General features: G+C 48.5%; 1 protein-coding gene across 1 annotated transcript in view; it reads left to right on the forward strand.

Moving 5' to 3' along the window:
* Positions 1-4,409: 4,409 nt before the first annotated feature.
* Positions 4,410-20,831, forward strand: part of ACAN (aggrecan) — a 28,224-nt gene continuing 11,802 nt past the window's right edge. Inside the window, exons 1-11 of the mRNA XM_037395890.1 lie at positions 4,410-4,503; positions 5,042-5,413; positions 6,721-6,895; positions 7,443-7,570; positions 8,138-8,431; positions 10,204-10,716; positions 11,226-11,400; positions 11,823-11,950; positions 12,064-12,357; positions 12,518-12,712; positions 13,390-16,710. Coding sequence (XP_037251787.1) covers positions 4,434-4,503; positions 5,042-5,413; positions 6,721-6,895; positions 7,443-7,570; positions 8,138-8,431; positions 10,204-10,716; positions 11,226-11,400; positions 11,823-11,950; positions 12,064-12,357; positions 12,518-12,712; positions 13,390-16,710 — 5,665 coding nt within the window. The 5' untranslated portion in view covers positions 4,410-4,433. The remainder of the gene's footprint in view (positions 4,504-5,041; positions 5,414-6,720; positions 6,896-7,442; positions 7,571-8,137; positions 8,432-10,203; positions 10,717-11,225; positions 11,401-11,822; positions 11,951-12,063; positions 12,358-12,517; positions 12,713-13,389; positions 16,711-20,831) is intronic.

Here is a 20,831-nt window from a genome sequence, read left to right on the forward strand (position 1 = left end):
CTCAGCAAACACACACTGCTTTCTCACACGTGCTGAACTGTACCTTCATGCTCCATGGGCACAGCTCATTCAATCTGAGCCCAGGCCTCTGCAGAGACAACATCCACACTTGAGCTAATCACCCTTCTCTGCTCTGACAGTCAGTGGAGAGGAAGCATCAGTTTTGAGGAGTGTGCTATATAATCTGGTTTAGATGTTGCTTTAGAATGAGAGGAGCAACCTCCCCAGATCCCTTGGCTAGACAGACCAGGTTTCCATCACCTATGTCTACATCTCCTCAGACAGACCTCCGTCTTTATTTACTTCCAGAATGGCTCCTTCAAGCAGCTGTTTGCTGATTACCATGTGCTTGGACATCCCACTAGAAACAACACAGAGCAGACATATTGCAGCATGGAATCACTGCTGTAACAACAGGACATTAATCAAAGGCATTCCCAGCACAGTGAATCCCAACCAGACCTGTGCTCAGACTCAGGGCTGGATCTCTTTGGCACGCTGAAGGGGAATGAAATATGGAGATCAACATTGCAAACAGCACCCTGAGGAGTAGATTGGGTTTCTTACTGGCAGGGAAGCAACTCTTTCACAGAATACACCCAAAACATTGTTACTGTGATTTGTTTAACTACTACTCACAAGGAAAACCCATTGCCTCTGGGTTTCTGTAAGGTGAGGGTGGGGTTTTTCTCCATAACTAAACCAAACTGCAAAGAAACTGCTGGTCCCAGCTATTATCATATGAGGCTCTTTTCCTTTGTGAAAGATCAACATAAAGCTTGAATAAGACTAGGAGTACATGAGCTTGTCTTAGCTTTTAGGACAAAGTGCATTTCCTCTTTTTAGGGCATTTTGTTCTGTGATGTCTAACTGATGGACAGATGAACCTGCTCTCTTCCTACCCATTGCCAATGTAACACAGAAATAACAACTGTATGTGACTCAGAACAATACCGGTTTGCTGTAGGCACAGACCCTAAAAGTCTTTTCAGCCAGCCAGCTCCCGTTATATTTAAGCACCTCTGTTTCCATGCTCTAGGATGTTTCTGTTCCTTAGTAGGTAATCCGGGTCTAAAGCTGCCTGCCTCTCCTGGCTGAGCTTATCTCCTGACACTCAGGGCTGTTCAGCTTACTTGGATCCTGGCAAAATGCAGAGGCAGCTGAAATTTACCTGTTCTAAGGAGCCTGGAGAAGTAAGAGATTTTATTTAGTGCTCAAGTGAGTATCTTGGCTAAAAACTTAGTTACTAATAGCTAGAAAAGTGTTCTCTACCTGAATCCCCTCCAAGTGCCTTCTGCCCAGGAGGGTCCACCCCTGCTCCCAGGACTCACCTGATCTTTGCTTTCCTATTTCTCCTTTTATTCAGAGGGTGAGAATGGAGGGTATCCACCGGAATGGCAGCTTTGAGATGGTGCAAGTAGAAATAATCTGAGCTCACCCCACAACCTCATTTCACAGAGACAGTTCTCACTTGATGTCAGGCTGGTCCCTAGTGAAAGCAGTGACCTACTTTAGAAGGGCTCTGGATGCACAGACTCAGAGTTATTTGTTCTTGTAGGAAGCTTTCCTCTAACTAAACAAGAATATGCTTCAAAGAGTGGACTTCGGTTTCCCCCCAAAGCTTAAAGATACACCAAAACACAGAAGCTGTGTCTGCTTCAAGTTTTCTGCAGTGCCTCATGTGTTACAGACTGGTCTGTAATCTGGAGATGTTCCCCAAAAGGTTAAGCCCTTTTCCTTCTCCCCTGAATCCCTCTCTCCCTACCTGACACGGCCATGGGATGCCTCGCCTGTGCGGGCTTCAGGCATGGCTGGCTGAGACTGAGCAGGGAAGGGGGTTAATTTTACAGGATGCCTTTTTGCCTTAGATCCTACAAGACACGTAAAAAATGTGTGCGATATCCATAAACATGATTCTTTGTACTGCCTAGAGCCAGGCAAGATGAATAATACAAGACCAGAGATCGAAACATTGATACATTCGTATTCATGAATTTTAATGTCAGAAGGGACCATCCTGTTTGTTTTAGTGTCAGATAATGGCAGTAGCTCTCCTGAGTGACTGCTTTCTAGGACACAACATCCCACTGTCAGGCATGCTCTGCATCCCTTCTATAATTTTATATTTGATTCTATTGAAATACAGACTATTTGGAAACACATTGGATCTAATACTGACCCCTGCAGATGCCCATTAGAAATATCTCCTTCAACGTCAGTGTCCGTCAATGGCTCCTTTTAGAGACCTGCCAGCTAAGCTTCTGCTAAGCCATTTCAATGTATGTACTACTGGCATTACAGATCTTCGTATCATGGAACCCTGTGAAAGTCAGACCTTATCAAATTCTAATTACATTATGTTACAACCATGCAGGCACCTTTATCAGACAAACTTAGAATCGTGCCAGCTAATAAAATCAAGTTTGGAAGCACCTGTTTCATATACAAGTGCCTCAACTAAGATTATTACACCTATTCTTCAGTGATTAATGAACGGAAGTCTGTATCAGATTTTCCATTATTTTGCCTGGAATTTATGTCAATCAAACTAGCATGTATCTATGAGGCTTATCTCTGTATATCTTGGCTGACTATTGGCACAGCACTTCGGTATTTGGGACCTGCCCCAGTGCTCCAGCACAGATTATAAATGAACATCAGTGGGCCAGCAATTTACTCAGCCAGCTTTTTAAGGACTCTTGTGTATGGCTGTTTAGCCAAGCTGATTTCAGACTGTTTATCCATAGCAGATGGTGTTTCCAATTCTCCTTGCTTACTGATGAGCAGAAGGCACTTCATTGCCCCCCACCACCCATCCTATGGGCACATCCCCGTGCCATCATCCAGGTACTGACTGCCAAACACTTTGACATCTTCTGCAGCATGGCAGATGACTTGGTACTGGCCATCAGCAGAGGGAAATGGCGAAGTCAACTGTCATGCTGCAGAGAGGTTCATAATACATTGCTTGTGCAGATATCATTCCTAACCAGAGAGACACTCAAACATATGTGCAACTCCACGGTTTCTCCCTGAGCTTGGCACTTACCTGAAATTTTTTTCCCACACCCAGAAGAAATTGAGACATGTCCATTTGATCTTGTTCAGCCATACAGCTGCAAACACGAGCCTTCATGCTTCTCTGCTGATGTGTTCCAGCCCTACTCTGTCCTATTTTCCACCAGTATGGTTGTCTCTGTTAACTAAAGATTTCACAAAGATAAGTTTTTCTGATGTGTCAGGTTGAAATTAATGGAGGTCCACTTTTTCATAAGTGAAAGGCTAATGCTGGACTGTAGAGGATAAGGTTTATTTTTGGCCTTTTCTTGTGCCAGTGAGGGTATTTAATGAACTTTCCTGCAAGGTCAATAGGTATATGCTCAGAATGTTCCGTTAACATTAACATAACTCCGTTAACAGGAGTTAAACAGACAATATTTGGGCAGGTGACCTCAAAGGAAACACCAGTGATTCAGTAGGTGTGGTCCTTCCTTCTGAGTCAGTCCTGAAATGTGGTGCCAAATGATGCTGTGTTGCCAGAGAACATGGGTTTTATTTGAAATATTAAAACCAACTTGAATATATGTGGCTATTTGATATCCCATGGTATTATACTGGATGATAATCCAGACAGGATTAATTTGCTTGGCTTCCCTATATTGCTTCTGCCATTCAGTGTCAGTATGATGCTCTTTTCCTTTCCTAAAGCTTTCAGAAGTAGCAGGTTGCTCTGACTAATTGAGGGACCCCAGGAAGATATTTTTAGGGTGGAGTTTAGATGCCCAGAATTGTATCCTGTGGATTTCTTGTATCAGTTCAGGATCCATTTACAGTTAAGGTTATGTATGCTGGCAATGCAAGTCTATTGGACCAAAGCGTTGTAACCTCTGGGTTTTTCACCATGTAGAGGGCAGGTTTCCCTTCAGAGCATTTTGTGGTATACAAAATGCATCCAACCATCTGGCCTGAGAGCCAGTGCTGGCTTGGATGGGGGATGCTGGTGAGGGGCAGCTCCTGCTCCGAGACAAAGGCTTAGTGGACGTGATGGTCCCTCTTCAGTAAATACATAGTAAGCATGAAGATCTTTTGTAAAATTGTCTTTCTGCTCCACAGGTAAGATTGAATCACAAGAGAGAGAATGGGACAGCAATATAATAAGTGATCAATAGTAACATTTCTGTCTGATGTACATAGCAGAGCATTTTGTTTATTTGTCTTATGGACAATTCAGGAAATGATTCCTGAAGCAAGAGGCACTTTGAGACAGCATCCTTCCCCAAGGACTGGCTTTCACCACCAGCCACATGTAGGAGGCTTAAGGGGTGGCTGAAAGCATTGCACTGCCTCACAGCAGCATCCACAGCTTTCGGCTCCCTATGAACATACACCTGTCATAAATCGTTTCTCCCTGTGTTGTTTCTTGCAGGTAAACTATGACCACTTTACTATTAGTGTTTGTGTGTTTGCGAGTCATCACTGCAGCCACCGCTGTGGAGCTCTCAGGTACGTGCCCTAGGGTGTGGGAAAGTGGGACTGAGCAATGTGCTGCACTCTGGTTCCATCTCCCGATATGTGCAGCTGACAGAAATAAATGTACATAAGATCTGCTCTGTGTATGCACAGGGCTCCTCTATTTGGATGGATGCTATGCCATAACCTCTCACTGTTCTTGGGGAGCCAGGGAGATAGCTCTAGGCAAAAGCAGATTTATGAGGAAACTAAGGGAATTTCAGCATTCCCCATTTTAAACCCGATCAGGTGTGATCCTACAGCATGGGCAGCAGCTACACGGCAGTAGACCCCTTCATTCCCACACCCAGCCCTAGTCCAAACCCAAAAGCAACCACGGCACAAAGGTCATGGTTGTAACTTCCCTTTCGGCCAGTCATTTTCAGCAGACTAGACCAAAAAGCGTATGTATGTCCGGATATGCAGGTACAAGTTTGCAAAGCAGATATAGGCATTGGAGCATACGGAAGCACTGGATATTTTGGATTAAATGTGTTGTTGACGTGACCATTGCTTTGTTTGGGAACTGCAGACAGAAGTGATGGCCTGGAAGTCAAGATACCTGAGCAGTCTCCCCTGCTTGTTGTCCTGGGAAGCTCCCTGAACATCCCCTGTTACTTCAACATCCCAGAGGAACAGGACACCAGTGCTCTGCTGACCCCACGGATCAAATGGAGCAAGCTCTCAAACGGCACCGAAGTTGTCTTGCTAGTGGCCACCGGTGGGAAAATCCGGCTCAACACCGAATACAGGGAGGCGATCTCTTTGCCCAATTACCCTGCCATCCCCACTGATGCCACTTTGGAAATCAAGGCGCTGAGATCCAACCACACTGGGATTTATCGCTGTGAAGTGATGTACGGGATTGAGGACAGACAAGACTCAATAGAGGTCCTAGTGAAAGGTGAGATCCTGCCCTTGCTCTTTCCTCTCAAGATTTGCTGCCTGCCCTGGGCAGAAGGGAAAAAGAAATATATGGGCAGAGAAGGTACTGCTGTCCCTGCAGGCATAAACCCTTTCAGCCAGGTCACAGAGAAGGCAATGGGCAGGCAAGCAGAAGCCATCAGCCAAGCATTTATTTTAGCAGGCTAGGACCAGACTAAACAAACCAGTAAAATGACTCATGGCAGAATATACAGCAATAAAACGACTCTTCTGGCAGAGGTGACTTACAGAGACAGCAAGACGACATCCTTGGCAGGAGGTGGTACTGGATATGCTGGGCTATTGCTCAGAGGGATGAAGCTGGAACAGGGCTGTTACAAGACCTTTTATTTCTCCCAAACATTTTAGGAGATGGGATGCCCTCAGCTGGAGAATTGGTCTGTTCTGGAAAAACTTTCCCTGTTGTCTTGCAAAGCCCATCCTAGTAATAGGTGGATAAAATAACAAGTTTCCTACAACCTTTATCTTTATCCTGGTTTCTGCATTCAGTGTAGGACAGGGAGACAGCTTCCACTACAACAGTTAACCACCATGTCTCTGCTGCTCACGTGCGCTGGAATACATATCTGACAGTGGAGGCTGGGAGCCCTCTCATTGCCTCCTGCTGAATTTCCCACTTGACATAAAGCCTGCTCATGCCAGACCAGAGTGTACCAATAGCCATCCTTTATAAAGATCCCCTTCAACAAAAAAATACAACTTAGATTTGCAGCAGATCTGGAGGTGTTAAGTATATTTGCATCTTGTTAAGGTTTCCTGGGTGTTTGTACAGTGATTGACACTCTGCACCCTTGGTCCTGAGCAGGACCTTGCGAGGTGGCAGCTTTCAAACCTTCACAGCAGCACAGTCCTTGTTCTGCCCCACTGGCTGGTTTCTGAACCATGCATTCAAAATGCTGCGCAAAGCTGTATCAGGGAAGTACTGAGTTCTGATGGTGATATAGCTCTGTGTTCTGGGTGATGGGTTTCCTTCCACTGTTCACACTGCTGTTCAGGTACTGGCCTTTAATGCCCCGTGACTTTGTTACAGCACCATGGGAGAGCAGTTGCTCTCCTAGGTCACCAGTGTGTCCCAAAAGGTCCTGCGAAAGGAGCCCACCAAGTCATGCTTGGCTTGAGATGCTCAAACACAGACAATCAGCATAAATAGTTCATTGTTTCTGGTCGACATGTAGTATCTGTTCTTTGAATCCATCACTTCTTTGGAAGGCAAGGGGCTAGTTGCTCTGTAGTAGACGTGTGAGTGACAGCCATTGTGTTTTCCAGGCATCGTATTCCACTACAGAGCAATCTCCACAAGGTACACCTTGAACTTCGAGAAAGCAAAGCAGGCCTGTATCCAGAACAGTGCTGTCATTGCTACTCCGGAGCAGCTGCAAGCTGCCTATGAGGATGGGTACGAGCAGTGTGATGCTGGCTGGCTGGCTGATCAGACTGTCAGGTAATGAACGGTGGAGGGGAAAGGAAAGCCACAGCAGGGTCATTAGGGAAAGGCTTCTGTAATGAAGCCACTGACCAAAAACGATTGAGAAACAGTTGTGAAATAGCAGCTGTTGTAATTGCTGGCGTGCAGAGGGAGGTGGTGGATTGCAAGCCATTTTCTGCCAGGGGGAATCTATAGCAGGAAAGCAGAGTGACCACTGCCTTCCTCAGCTGGTAGTGACAGCTGAGTAGACAATGGTTTAATCCTGATCCTTCGTCCTCTTTAAACAAAACATGCTATGCCAAAATGCACAAGTGTGTCTCAACTGTACCAAGCTGTGTATCCCTCACAAGGGCAACTTGGCCTGATGTCTTTGGCTGGTGCTCCCAGGGACGTGCTGTGCTCAGGACCATCAGAGGGAGGGCAGGACAGCAGATCACCTTTCCCCATAACCCAGGAAAAGGCATAAATCATCACACTGCACAGTGCTCCACAGCCCCCTTCCAGCCTCACTGCGGCTGCCGGGGTCCTGGCCCCCTCTCTTTACGCTTCCTTTCTCCCCCAGGTACCCCATCCACTGGCCCCGGGAGCGCTGCTATGGCGACAAGGATGAATTTCCAGGAGTGAGGACCTACGGTGTCCGTGAGCCAGATGAAACTTACGATGTTTACTGCTATGCAGAGCAAATGCAAGGTGATTTGGGGCTTTTATTGTTACTAGACAAAGAAACAGCCAAAGCTCTGATCATGCCTAGACTGAACAATGGTAAATACAAAGGCAAAGGGACTAGAGGCAAGACAGGTTGAAGATGGAAAAGCACATACCCCAGCAAAGCTAGATGTTCTCTACAGTCTCTTTGTCAGACCTTGGACAATTTTAATGTCAAATGACTAATGCAGTACAGAGGGTGGAGTCCGTCTAACCTCCACAAAAGTCCGTGCCATCCTGCAAGTCGCTGGTCACCCATTAGAGGGTGTGACATTCAGAGGTGTCCATCACCCGTGCTTATGAGAAGGATCCATTGAAATATCCAGCACATTAGAACTGAAATTGTCTTTTATCTTCCTCTTGCCCTGTGACTCCAGTAAGACTCCCTGTCTCTCGTCTGTATAGGTGGTCACCAACATGGGGATGCAGTTCAGCTGTAATGTGCAAGACTTTTCATCTTATCCAGACTTTCAGGAGCGGGAAGGGGAGAGAAAGGGAATGGGGGTTGAATTCTACAGCTAATTCCTGTGCTAACGGATGGTGTGCTTGCAGGTGAAGTCTTCTATGCCACCGCCCCCGAGAAGTTCACCTTCCAAGAAGCTTTTGACAAATGCCGCAGCTTGGGAGCTCGTTTGGCTACCACGGGAGAGCTGTACCTGGCCTGGAAGGACGGCATGGACATGTGCAGCGCGGGCTGGCTGGCTGATCGCAGCGTCCGCTACCCCATTTCCAGAGCACGGCCCAACTGCGGAGGAAACCTGGTGGGCGTGCGGACAGTGTACCTGTACGTCAACCAGACGGGGTACCCTCACCCCGACTCTCGCTACGATGCCATCTGCTATAGTGGTGAGTGTGTCAGGGCTGCGGGACTAAGCAATGTGTCTCTACACATCAGCAAGCAGGAGCTCCCTGGCCAGAGCTGACCTCTTGCTTATTTATTTATTTTTATTTTTCAAATGGTCGGGGAAAGCGGGTTTGGCAAAGGACTTAGTCCCCTGCTCATGTTCAGGTAGGAAGCAGATCCAGAAAGTGCACAGATGCCTGACCTGTATGGGGGGGCTCTGCGGAGGTGGATGTGACACAGCCCTCTTCTCTCCAGTCCTCCCACACTTTCCAGCTTTGGCAGCTCTCCTGGAGACATGGAGCAGAGCTCAGGTGCTTCATGTACAAGACTTTGAATGCTAGAGATGGAAAAGAAGGAAAAAGAGAACAGGCCTGACCCTGAAAATGTGTATAGTGATATAATGTGCTGTGGTACAGACACATGCCTGAGTTTCCATGCTGGGATAAATCAGAGGCCGCAACAGTCTCTGACAGACAGAAATGGAGCAAAATCACACCTAGGAAGTTGAAAGCAGTCCAGCTACTCCCCTTTTCTTCTAACTGCACATTTTTCTCTGCAGCAAGAAGAGGGCAAAGCACAGTGGTATATGGTCTATTCAGGGCAACCAGAGGCTAACATTCAAATAGGATTGCCATCTTTTTAAAAAAATAGTATTTTAAAGTATGTTTCGAAACCCCTTTGATACAGACCTATCATGCCCAGATGCATGCATGATCAGTGTGTCAGGAGCCTCTGTAAAACCTCCCAGACACCTTGGAGGTATCCAGCTACGTGGCCAAACTAAAGATTGGTCCACCAAGCCACAGACTTCTGGTTATCTCAGGGTATGCATCTGAAACTGCTGAGCACAGCCAGCCCCTGTCTGAGCATCTCTATCTAATTTTCTGAATCCCTTGGGAGCTGAGAGTTACTGGCTAAAATGAGCTAGCAGGAAAATGGGATTGGAAATAAATAGAGCAGGGAAAGTGGTATTAGGGAAAAAAGCCTGATAGTGTCTCATTATCTCTTCCTCCCCAGCCAAGACCTGCCTTGCTGCGTACTCAAGACGTCCCATCCCTCCCTCACCTGGCCAGTTCTGGTTCATGCTGCTCTTTTAACTACCATCCTTGCTGTAGGCTGACCTGCTCAGTGGCATGTTGAGCATGTTCTGCTACAGCCAAGGGATGTGGCTTGAGCAGAAAAGTGATCTGGGAGGGGAAAGGTGGGAGTTATTTGAATGTATCTGGTACAGCAAGTGGCTTTGGCTGTCCCGGAGACGAGCTTAGCATGCTTAGATGTGATGAACTCTTAAGTCATCACCTGGGCAGAGCAGAAGGAGATGGTGATCCTGGTAAGACTTCATGTACTGAGTGTGGGGATCCAGTTGTCTTTCTCCCATGGCTCAGACCTGCTGTGGAGGTTACCCACGCTCCCCTCCTTCCCTCCGGCCACCTTAAATTCCTTGTAGCAGGCACTAGAGGTCAGTGCAGACTTGGATATGGGCAAGGTGTTCCCGGGAAGGAGAGCTGGGAGAGCAGGGAGAGTCCTCTGATTTATCAGCTGTGAAGCATGCGGTGGCTCGTTGCCTCTAACTCATTAACGTGCCCTCCATCCTGAGGTGATAGAAAGCCATCACGGAGGAAGGAAAGCCATTTCTTTTACCAGACTGTCATGATGTTCCTGCTCCTCTTTGAGCAAGCAAACACCCAGCATCTTCTCAGAGACAGCACCAGCACAGCACACCTTGCTAGACTGACCACGTCCTCTCTGATTGCTGCTTTGTCTCCTGATGCAGGGGAGGATGTTGAGACTTTGGTCCCAGGGCAGTTCATCGACGAGACGGGAAGCGAGCTGGGCAGCGCTTTCACTGTCCAGACCGTCACCCAGACAGAAGTGGAGCTACCTCTGCCACGCAATGCCACGGAGGAGGAGGCCCGCGGCAGCATCGCCACCCTGGAGCCCATTGAGATCACCTCCACTGCCACAGAGCTGTATGAGGGCTTCACTGTCCTGCCCGATCTCTTTGCCACCGGTGTCACAGTAGAGACAACTGCCCCAGAGGAGGAGAACATGACCAGGGGGGATGTCACAGCAGTGTGGGCTGTACCTGAAGAGGTCACCACCATAGCCTTAGACACTGCCATCACCACCGAAACAGCAGAGGTGAGCTCAGTGGAAGAGGTCGTGGGGGTGACTGCCACACCAGGACTAGAGTCTGCTTCGGCATTCACAGTGGAAGATCAGCTTGTGCGAGCAACGGCAGCCCCCGGTGTTGGTCTCCTTCCTGAGCAGCCCATCTCCCCCACGGGTAAGTCACCAGAACTCTGAGAAGCCTGAAGATCAGTTTCTCCTAGAGGTAACCTTTCAGCTGAAAACAGCTTGAGCTTCTGCTGTCGCAGAGGGCATCCAGGCCCCTGGAGGTGTGCAGGTCTGTTTGGGGTCACAGGCAGGCGGAGTACCTTGACTATGGTAGGACAGGAGGGGTGAGGAGGAGGCTGTGGGCCACCCCATCATGTGCTGAAAAGAGCTCAGCTGGCTGACACTTGGGATTGCAGTGGTCCTACTCTGCACTCCCATGTGCATCTGCCTCCGGGGAAGGGGAAAGTCAAGGTAGGAAGATCCTAGAGGAGGGCTGAAGAGATCCCCAGAACATCACCCTTGATGGCAGCAGAGCTCAATGAATGAGGCATCTCCATCAAAGTGGGCCTGACAGGCACTGGTCCTTGCACAATTATTGGGAAGACCCTTTCTGGTCATGCATCTCGGTGGATGAGGGGTCCCATATCTGCTGTTTCACCATGGCTTCTCTTCTCCCAGGTGTGGTGTTTCACTACCGTGCCGCCACCAGTAGATACGCCTTCTCCTTTGTCCAAGCCCAGCAGGCTTGCCTGGAGAACAGCGCAGTTATAGCCACTCCGGAACAGCTCCAGGCTGCCTACGAGGCTGGCTTTGACCAGTGCGATGCCGGCTGGCTGCGGGACCAGACAGTCAGGTAAAACTACATTGACTTGGGGAAGACACCTCTCAAAATGACTATTCAGCCACCAAACTGAGGCTGTACTCTGGGCTGTCCTGCTGCTCTGCTCATCAGCATCTAAAGCTTTGCTGACCTAAGGTTGTCTCCAGGCCACAATACGAAGTGGCCGATAGACCTCTTCTTTTTAACCTGTCCTACCTGTTTCCTAACCTGTGTATACACCCTGCAGCAGTGAGCTCCCCTGCCATGTTGGAAAAGTAGAGGAAAGTTGGTGTTCGTTGCCCCGAGCTGTAAGTGGACTTGTTTCCAAGTCATGCTGGGGACTCTGAGCACCTCTGATGGTGAAGTGTTCGTGTCCTACTCCCAAGTACACTGAGGTTCTCCAGTCCGGGGTACATAAGGCTGACCTTGGGTTACCTCCTCTCTTCTTTTGGTAGGTATCCCATTGTGACTCCCCGAAGTAACTGCATAGGAGACAAACAGGGCTCTCCAGGTGTGCGGTCGTACGGCATGCGGCCAGCCTCGGAGACCTACGATGTGTACTGCTACATCAACAGGCTCAAGGGTATGTTCTCCCCCTTCCTCTGGGCATGGTTGTGGAGCAAAACTGTGCTTCACACCTCCACGTGCAAAGGTGGGATGCAGGGACTCATGCCTGTTTTCTCTCCCGTCCCTCAGGCGAGGTGTTCTTCGCAACCCAGCCAGAGCAGTTCACCTTCCCAGAAGCTCAGCAGTACTGTGAGACCCAAAACGCCACACTGGCCTCTGTTGGCCAACTCCACGCCGCCTGGAAGCAGGGCCTGGACAGATGCTACGCTGGCTGGTTAGCCGACGGCAGCCTCCGCTATCCCATCGTGAGCCCCCGTCCCGCCTGCGGGGGGGATGCGCCTGGCGTGAGAACCGTCTATCAGCACCACAACCAGACAGGCTTCCCCGACCCACTGTCCCGGCACCATGCCTTCTGCTTCAGAGGTACCCTCCCGCTCCTTGCAGGGCATGTAGACCTGTATCCTCGGGGAAAGGGGTTTTACGAGGGAGGACGGGCATCAGGGTGTCGGTTTGGGCAAAGCACTTCACCAGCATCTTGGACTGTAAATTTTTGGAAACTCCCTCCAACACCTTTCTGTTCCAGCTCTGCCACCTGTGGAAGAGGAGGGGGTTACCTCATTCTTTGAAGAAGATGTGCTGGCAACCCAGTTAATCCCTGGAGTGGAGGGGGTACCCTCCGGGGAGGAGGTGACCGCGGAGACAGAGTTTGCCACTCAACCTGAGAATCAGACAGCCTGGGGGACAGAGGTCTTTCCAACCGATGTGTTGCTGCTCTCAGGTGGGTCAGAGCTTCCCTGTCTCCTGGGTCATGCTTAGCTGGCATCGTAGGGTGGGGAAACTACCAAAATAAGTGGGCTGTGCCCTTGTGAAGGGGACTTTCTCTAAATCTAGATGATTATCACCATTATCAGCAAAATCGGAGTCTGTGCACGCAGGAGGAGTTACACTTGTACGTTACAGGACTTTGGTCTAGGACTGAACTAAATGACCAGCAGGCCAGCACACACAGCACTGCCAGAACACCTTGCAAAATATGTTGTTGTGTATCCAGGATGGGGAAGGCTGGCTACAAACAGATCTCAGGCCATGCCTTCGAGGGAGGACAGAGCTGCAGCATGGTCAGAGCAGCATCAAACTTTTTCTCTTCCACATGTTCTCTCTGAGGAAGCAGTGGCTTGGTTTTGGCACCTGGGAATTGGTGTCACTGTTGCCATCGTCCCACATCAGAAGATTATATATTCTGCCAGTTTCCCAGAGGTATTTAATTTATAGTTGATTAACATATAATGTTCATTAACAATTTGAAGAGACCAAATTGTTTCTGCAAGCACATAGTACCTTTATCTCAAAGGTACCAGTTTAGGGTAAAGTCAATCAGGAAATTGTTACTAGCTTCTTTAAAACAATTTGGTAAATAATTTTCCTATCTCCCTTTGTTCACTCTTTCTTTTCCAGTGAGTCCATCTGCTTTTCCTCCAGCTACCGTAATACCAGAGGAAACAAGTACCGATGCTTCTGTCAGCGAAGTGTCAGGGGAGGTGATTGAATCTGGAGAACATCAAGTCAGTGGTGAATCTTCAGCATCTGGGTGGGTATCTGGAGTCCCGGATACAAGTGAAGAACCATCTTCTGGAGTTTTTGAAGTTAGTGGAGAACACTCAGGGATCGGAGAAAGTGGATTACCATCGGTAGACCTGCATACCAGTGGCTTTCTACCTGGAGAAAGTGGGCTACCCTCAGGGGACCTGAGTGGTGTGCCTTCTGGCACTGCTGATATCAGTGGCTTACCTTCTGCAGAAGAAGACATATTGGTGTCTACTTCGAGGATACCAGAAATTAGTGGGATGCCATCTGGAGTGGAAAGCAGTGGGCTGCCTTCTGGATTTAGCGGAGAAATCTCTGGCACAGAGCTAGTCAGTGGCGTGTCATCTGGAGAGGAAAGTGGACTTGCCTCTGGTTTTCCCACCGTCTCTCTTGTGGATACCACATTGGTGGAAGTTGTAACAGCAGCACCAGAACGGCGAGAGGAGGGAAAAGGATCCATCGGAGTCAGCAGTGAAGGAGATCTGTCAGGTTTCCCATCTACAGAGTGGGACACCAGTGGCCGAGCCCAAGGCTTACCCTCAGGAGCTGAGCTCAGTGGGGAGCCCTCCCGGGGGGCTGAGCTCAGCGGGGAGCCTTCTGGGGTACCTGAGCTCAGCGGGTTGCCCTCAGGGCTGGATGTCAGTGGAGAACCATCTGGAACACATGAGGTCAGTGGCCTGGTGGACCTAAGTGGCCTTGCTTCTGGTATCGATGGAAGTGGTGAGGCCTCAGGCATTACCTTTGTAGACACCCATTTGGAGGAAGTGACCTCAACCCCCACAGTTACAGGAGCAGAAGCAAAAGAGATTTTGGAAATCAGTGGATTGCCTTCAGGAGGTGAAGATGCATCAGGTGTAGTATCTGGGAGTTTAGATGTCAGTGGGGAGTCTTCCGGGCATGTAGACTTCGGTGGGAGTGTTTCTGGAGTGCTTGAGATGAGCGGACATCTGAGTGGAATGATTGACAGCAGTGGAGAAGTCTCTGGAGTTGATGTCACCAGTGGTCTACTGTCTGGAGGGGAAAGTGGACTCACCTCTGGCTTTCCCACAGTCTCTCTCGTGGATACCACTTTGGTGGAAGTTGTAACACAGACCTCAGTTGCACAAGAGGTGGGAGAAGGACCATCGGGGATGATAGAAATCAGTGGATTTCCTTCTGGAGACAGAGGGCTATCTGGAGAAGGGTCTGGAGCCATGGAGATCAGTGGGTTTCCCTCAGGGACAGGAGACTTCAGTGGAGAGCCATCTGGGATCCCATACATCAGCGGAGACATTTCTGGAGCCACAGATCTAAGTGGACAATCTTCAGCAGTGACTGATATTAGTGGGGAGGCCTCAGGGCTTCCAGAAGTCACTTTAGTCACTTCTCATTTAGTAGAAGTTGTGACAAGACCAACAGTATCACAGGAACTGGGTGGGGAAACAGCTGTCACATTTCCTTACAGTTTTGGGCCGAGTGGTGAGGCCTCTGCATCTGGCGAACTAAGTGGGGAAACATCTGCATTGCCAGAAAGTGGTACAGAAACATCAACAGCTTATGAAATCAGTGGAGAAACATCTGCATTTCCTGAAACTAGTATAGAGACATCCACGATTCAGGAAATCAGTGGAGAAACATCTGCATTTCCTGAAACTAGTATAGAGACATCCACGATTCAGGAAATCAGTGGAGAAACATCTGCATTTCCTGAAACTAGTGTAGAAACATCCACAATTCATGATATCAGTGGGGAGACATCTGGCTATCCTGAATTTAGCGTAGAAACTTCTACAGTCCACGAAATTAGTGGAGAAACATCTGCATCTCCTGAAATTAGAATAGAAACATCCACCAGTCAAGAAGCCAGGGGTGAAACATCTGGCTACCCTGAAATTATCATAGAAACATCCACAGTTCAAGAAGTAAGTGGGGAAACCTCTGCATTTGCTGAAAGTAGCACAGAAACATCCACGATACAAGAAATCAGTGGGGAAACATCTGCATTTCCTGAAATTAGAATAGAAACATCCACAAGTCAAGACATCAGTGGGGAAACATCTGCATTTCCTGAAATTAGAATAGAAACATTCACAAGTCAAGAGGCCAGGGGTGAAACATCTGGCTATCCTGAAATTAGCATAGAAGCATCCACGGTCCTTGAAACCAGTGGAGAAATGTCTGCATTTCCTGAAATTAGCATAGAAACTTCCACAGTGCGTGAAATTAGTGGAGAAAGTTCTGCATTTCCTGAAATTAGAATAGAAACATCCACAAATCAAGAAGCCAGGGGTGAAACATCTGGCTATCCCAAAATTAGCATAGAAACATCCACAGTCCACGAAACCAGTGGGGAAACATCTGCATTTCCCAAAATCAGCATAGAAACTTCAACAGTCCATGAAATCAGTGGGGAAACATCTGCATTTCCTGAAATTAGAATAGAAACATCGACAAGTCAAGAAGACCGAGGTGAAACCTCTGCATTTCCTGAAATTAGCATAGAAACTTCTACAGTCCACGAAATTAGTGGAGAAACATCTGCATTTCCTGAAATCAGGATAGAAACACCAACAAGTCAAGAAGCCAGGGGTGAAACATCTGCCTATCCCGAAATTATCATAGAAACATCCACAGTTCAAGAAGTAAGTGGGGAAACCTCTGCATTTCCTGAAATTAGAATAGAAACGTCCACAAGTCAAGAAGCCCAGGGTGAGATATCTGCATTTCCTGAGACTAGCATAGAAACATCCACTGTCCATGAAACCAGTGGGGAAACATCTGCATTTCCTGAAATCAGCATAGAAACATCCACAGCCCACCAAACCAGTGGAGAAGCATCCACATTGCCTGCTGCTAACATCGAAACAGCTGCCACATCTTTGGCCAGTGGTGAGCCTTCTGGTGCTCCCCAGGAGAAGGAAGTTCCTGATGCCACATCTGGAGCTGTGACAAACTCAATCGTAGGCATTTCAGGAGAAACCTCTGTCCCAGACATTGTAATTAGTACCAGTACTCCAGATGCTGAACCAACACAGGGACCCAGGAACCTTGAAGAGGCTCAGCTGGAAACAGAGCCCTCCCCTCCCGCAGTGTCAGGACAGGAGACGGAGACAGCTGTCATTCTAGACAATCCCCATCTGCTGGCCACTGCTACTGCTGCCCTGCCTCAAGTCTCACAAGAAGCAATAGATGCATTAGGACCCACTACAGAAGGTACCGTATCTTCTTCTCATACGGAAGGGAGTGTGTTGTGGAAGGGAAGGGAGGGAGGGGGCATAGCTGTCACTTTTTTTCCTTCTACAGCAGAGAACATTAGGACAGAAGCAGACCTGAGCAGAATATTATTGTGGTAGGAAGCCATAAATGTGGGGTTTTCCGTAGGTTGTGTTCATAGAAACATAGAATCATGTAGGTGAGAAAAGACCTTTAAGATCATCGAGTCCAACCTTTAACCCAGCACTGCCAAGCCCACCACTAAGCCATGTCCTTAAGTGCCACCTCCCTGGGCAGCTTGTCCCAGTGCTTGACCACCCCTTCAGTGAAGAAATTTTTCCTAATCCCCAATCTAAGCCTCCCCCGGCACAACTTGAGGCCATTTCTTCTTGTCTTATCACTTGTGACCTGGGAGAAGAGACCGACCCCCCTCGCTGCAGCCCCTTGCAGCAGCTGTGGGGAGCGATGAGGTCCCCCCTGAGCCCCCTCCTCTCCAGGCTGACCCCCCCCAGCCCCCCCAGCCGCTCCCCATGGTTCTTGTGCCCCAGCCCCTTCCCCAGCCCCTGCCCGGCTCTGGACACGCTGCAGCCCCTCAGTGTCCCCCCTGCAGTGAGGGGCCAGCGCTGACCCCAGGATTCGAGGGGCGGCCGCACCAGTGCCCAGCGCAGGGGGACGGTCACTGGCCCGGCCCCGATGGCCACGCTGTGTCTGACACAAGCCAAGTTTAATAGCTTCTGTCTTAACAAACGATAGCCTGTGTTTGGGCAGGTAGTGCAATTATCCAGCCACCATAACTGCATCCCCAGAAGCCTCCAGGGCCTCTCTCCTGCCTGCCCATGGCAATTACGCGACCCAGGACTTCAAGGGAAGCACCAGGGGATGCATATCTGGCTTTCCTCCCCTGCACCACAGCAGCAGGCGTCAATCACTCCTCTGAACCGCCGTTCCTGGCAGGCACGGCTGCACCCCAGCCATGATGAGCAGCCTGATGGAGCTGGCACCTGCCAGGAACATGATGGAGGCATCGCCTGCTTGTGTCTCCCAGTATACCCAGGTCATCACTGGGGCACAGGCAAGCTTTCCTCTCAGTGCTGCCAGAGGTGGGGGCTCAAAAAAAGAGTATTCTGTGAATGGTCATTGAGAGCCAGCGTGAGCAGGTCCCTGGGTGTGATATAGCTGGGGAAGGCACTAGGGCATTCACGCCCCCTCTGAAATTGCTCTAAACTGTTGCTATAATCTAGAGAAAACAACAATTTTTTTCTTCTCTTTTGGAAACAAGAGCAAAGACAGCTCCACCCACAGAGACTCCCACCCTGGCCAGGGAGCGCAGCTGAGAAGTTGGATAAGACAGGTTGCAAGTCTCTGTCTTGTTTTGTTTCTCTTTCTGTGGTGTGTTGACTTGCTGCCTGCATCCCCAAGTGTTTCATAGCGCTTGCCCCAGAGTGGGAGGCTGGCCACTAACAGCTTTGAAGTGCCAAGGGGTAAGAAGCACAGCAAGCCAGCTGGGGACAAAAATCTCTGCTCTCGGCATCATCTGCACTGAGTACAGTGTTTGTATCAGGCAAACTGCTCTATCCCTTCTGCATAGAGTGTGGCCAGCCTCTGGTCTGTGTCTTATGCTGTTTTCTGCAGCTAGAACAAGCTAAATGGGTGAGACTGCTCAAAGCACCACTCCCTTTTGTCAGCTCTGCTGATAAATGTCCTTCCTTCCACCCTGCCCCTTTCTGGCATTCTAGTGCTCTGTCTTGGTAGGATCCCTTGCTGCCAAGTATAAACAGACACAATATTTAAATCTAGGTAATCATTTATGGTGAAAGCACTCTGCTAGCTTTCTGACAAGCATCCTCAAAACAGTGCTCACATGCCATGGTGGAATTAGGATACTACAATTAGAAGAAAATGGGATAGGACGTTGTTGGGCCCACCGGTGGCTGCTTCTTGGCCAAGGGAAGAGCCCGAGTCTGGTAACACAGGGTGTCCTGCAACATCCTTAGCCACAGCTTAGTTTCACTTTGCTGCAGCCAGGAGCAGGCTCCTGGGGACAAGCCCCATTTGAAAACCATCGATGCTTGTGCTGTTGTATGAAGGTCCTACATATGCTCAGTTCTCAATGGGCCATACATTCAGGTAGGACATGTTGCTTAAGTACGGTACAAAATGTATGTTCAGTTCCTTCTAGCAAAAGTAATATTAATTCCACCCCTTTCCCCCACTACTTCCTGAACTGCTTCTCTTTGGTTAATTTACACCATTCAACACGGGTAGCTCTGGACTCAGTAAGGGTCTGTAAGTGCAGGGCTTTGTGAAGCTCAGCCTGGTTTCTAACATCATTTCCACCCCCAAAGTGTTTTGAATGAGTCACTGCGTTTTCCCCTGCATCACTTCTCTCCCTCTGAGAAAACAGGTAATCACAAACCTTTGTTCAGTCCTGCTCATAACACATTTGAGGTCCTGTGTGTCTCTGCTGAGCAGCTGCATAGAGGATGCAGCAGGAGTGGGTGAGGGGAAGTCAGCGAGCTCATCGCCACCACACTGGTCCAGCCTGGCATGACATCTGGGGCTTGGCAGGGTGCTGCAGGAGTGATACACCCAAAAACCCTCCTTGCAGACCTAATGGGCTCTGCTTTTGGACCATGCCCACTGCCGTGTCCAAGCCACAAAACAAACCACCAAAGGCAGGGCTGAGGGGAAGGAAGCAAAGTAGCCAGTGAGGCTCAGCCAAAAAAAAAAAACTTAAAAAATATTGGCCCCACAGAATGGTTTTATTTCACTGCTTTTTCTTTTTCTAAATTACCCACAAGGCGATTGCCAGATTCTTCGAAGCGTTTGTTAGCCAACATTCTTGCAAAGAATTTTGAAAGAAAACCATGTGTTCAGCAGCTCATGTGTGAAGAAGTTTGAAAAATGTTCTGAAATTGGAACATGTTGTGTATTTGCAAGTCACAGAGATGACGATGTAGCAGCTGGGTTTTTTTAGCAGGTGACAGAGAGAGGTAGTGACGACTGCATGAAGTTTAACCATACAATCTTTATAAACTAGAGACAGGCTTGAGTACATGTGCATGGCTGGTGCTCCCACTAGGGAAGATATTCTAGGGTAAAATTTCCCTTTTTATTGGTAAGCCTCTTTACTACAGTGTCCCTATAGGGTTAAATACAGTCCTGGTCAGGGTCTGAAGGCAGATCATCTAGATGGCAAAAAAGCTTGTTGACCTTGAACTTGCAACACCCCTGCAACAAGGAGAAATTCTTCTAAAGAATTAGAGCAAAGTGATGACAAAAGAAGAAGAAAAAAAATAGGAGAAAAATCACAGATTTCCTTTTTTGGGTCGTTACTCTTTACAGTGCTCTGGGGATTGTGACCATGGAAAGTCTACATGGAAGAACCATAGGCTGGAACCCAAAATCTATTTCCCATGTTGCGTCTGCCTTTTTACCTGAAGCTTCCTAGTCTGGAAATTAACTGATCTTACAAGAAGATCAGTTCTGATATCTGTGTGTTGTGCTGTGCTTAGAGTTTGCAGGATGTAGTTGATGACCGCTGAGTGCAATTAATTTTGACTAACATGAAAGCACAGGTGAAGCTAGTTCAGCTTACAGAAGGAGCTTAGAGCGAGGAGCACGGAGGCATGTGGCCACTGCCCTCTTGTCCTTTCATCGAAGGGTTCCAGTTGGATCCAGCAGTCTTTTTAGTAGGATGATTTAAGTAGAGTGGTATTTTTCTGCTCTGCTCTAGCCTCTACTTCTCTCTCAAACTCAGAGCCAGAAGCACAAGAAGACCGAAGGTTAACACTTGGAGTGCCAGTATTTTTCAGTATTTAACCAAACTGAAGGCTATGCATGCACGCGTCTTTAGTCAGCAGTTTGATTCTTCCACGAGGACAGGAACTCCACAAGCTTGAAGAATTGTCCATAGGCTTGGCTTCTTCATCCAGAGTTGTGCCAACTCAGCGGGTCTTTTTGCTTCTGGTAAGATTTGAAGACAAATAATTATTAGCTGAAAAAATAGCTGGCACTTCAATGAAAGACTGTGGTTTGGAGCACTCTGACCAGTGAATGACTTAAAAACTTCGCTCAAGTTGGGGGAAAAAAAGAGAAATGTGCTGAAAAGGCAGATATTT

The sequence above is a fragment of the Falco rusticolus genome, chromosome 7 (genome assembly GCF_015220075.1).
Source record: "Falco rusticolus isolate bFalRus1 chromosome 7, bFalRus1.pri, whole genome shotgun sequence".
Classification (NCBI taxonomy): domain Eukaryota; kingdom Metazoa; phylum Chordata; class Aves; order Falconiformes; family Falconidae; genus Falco; species Falco rusticolus.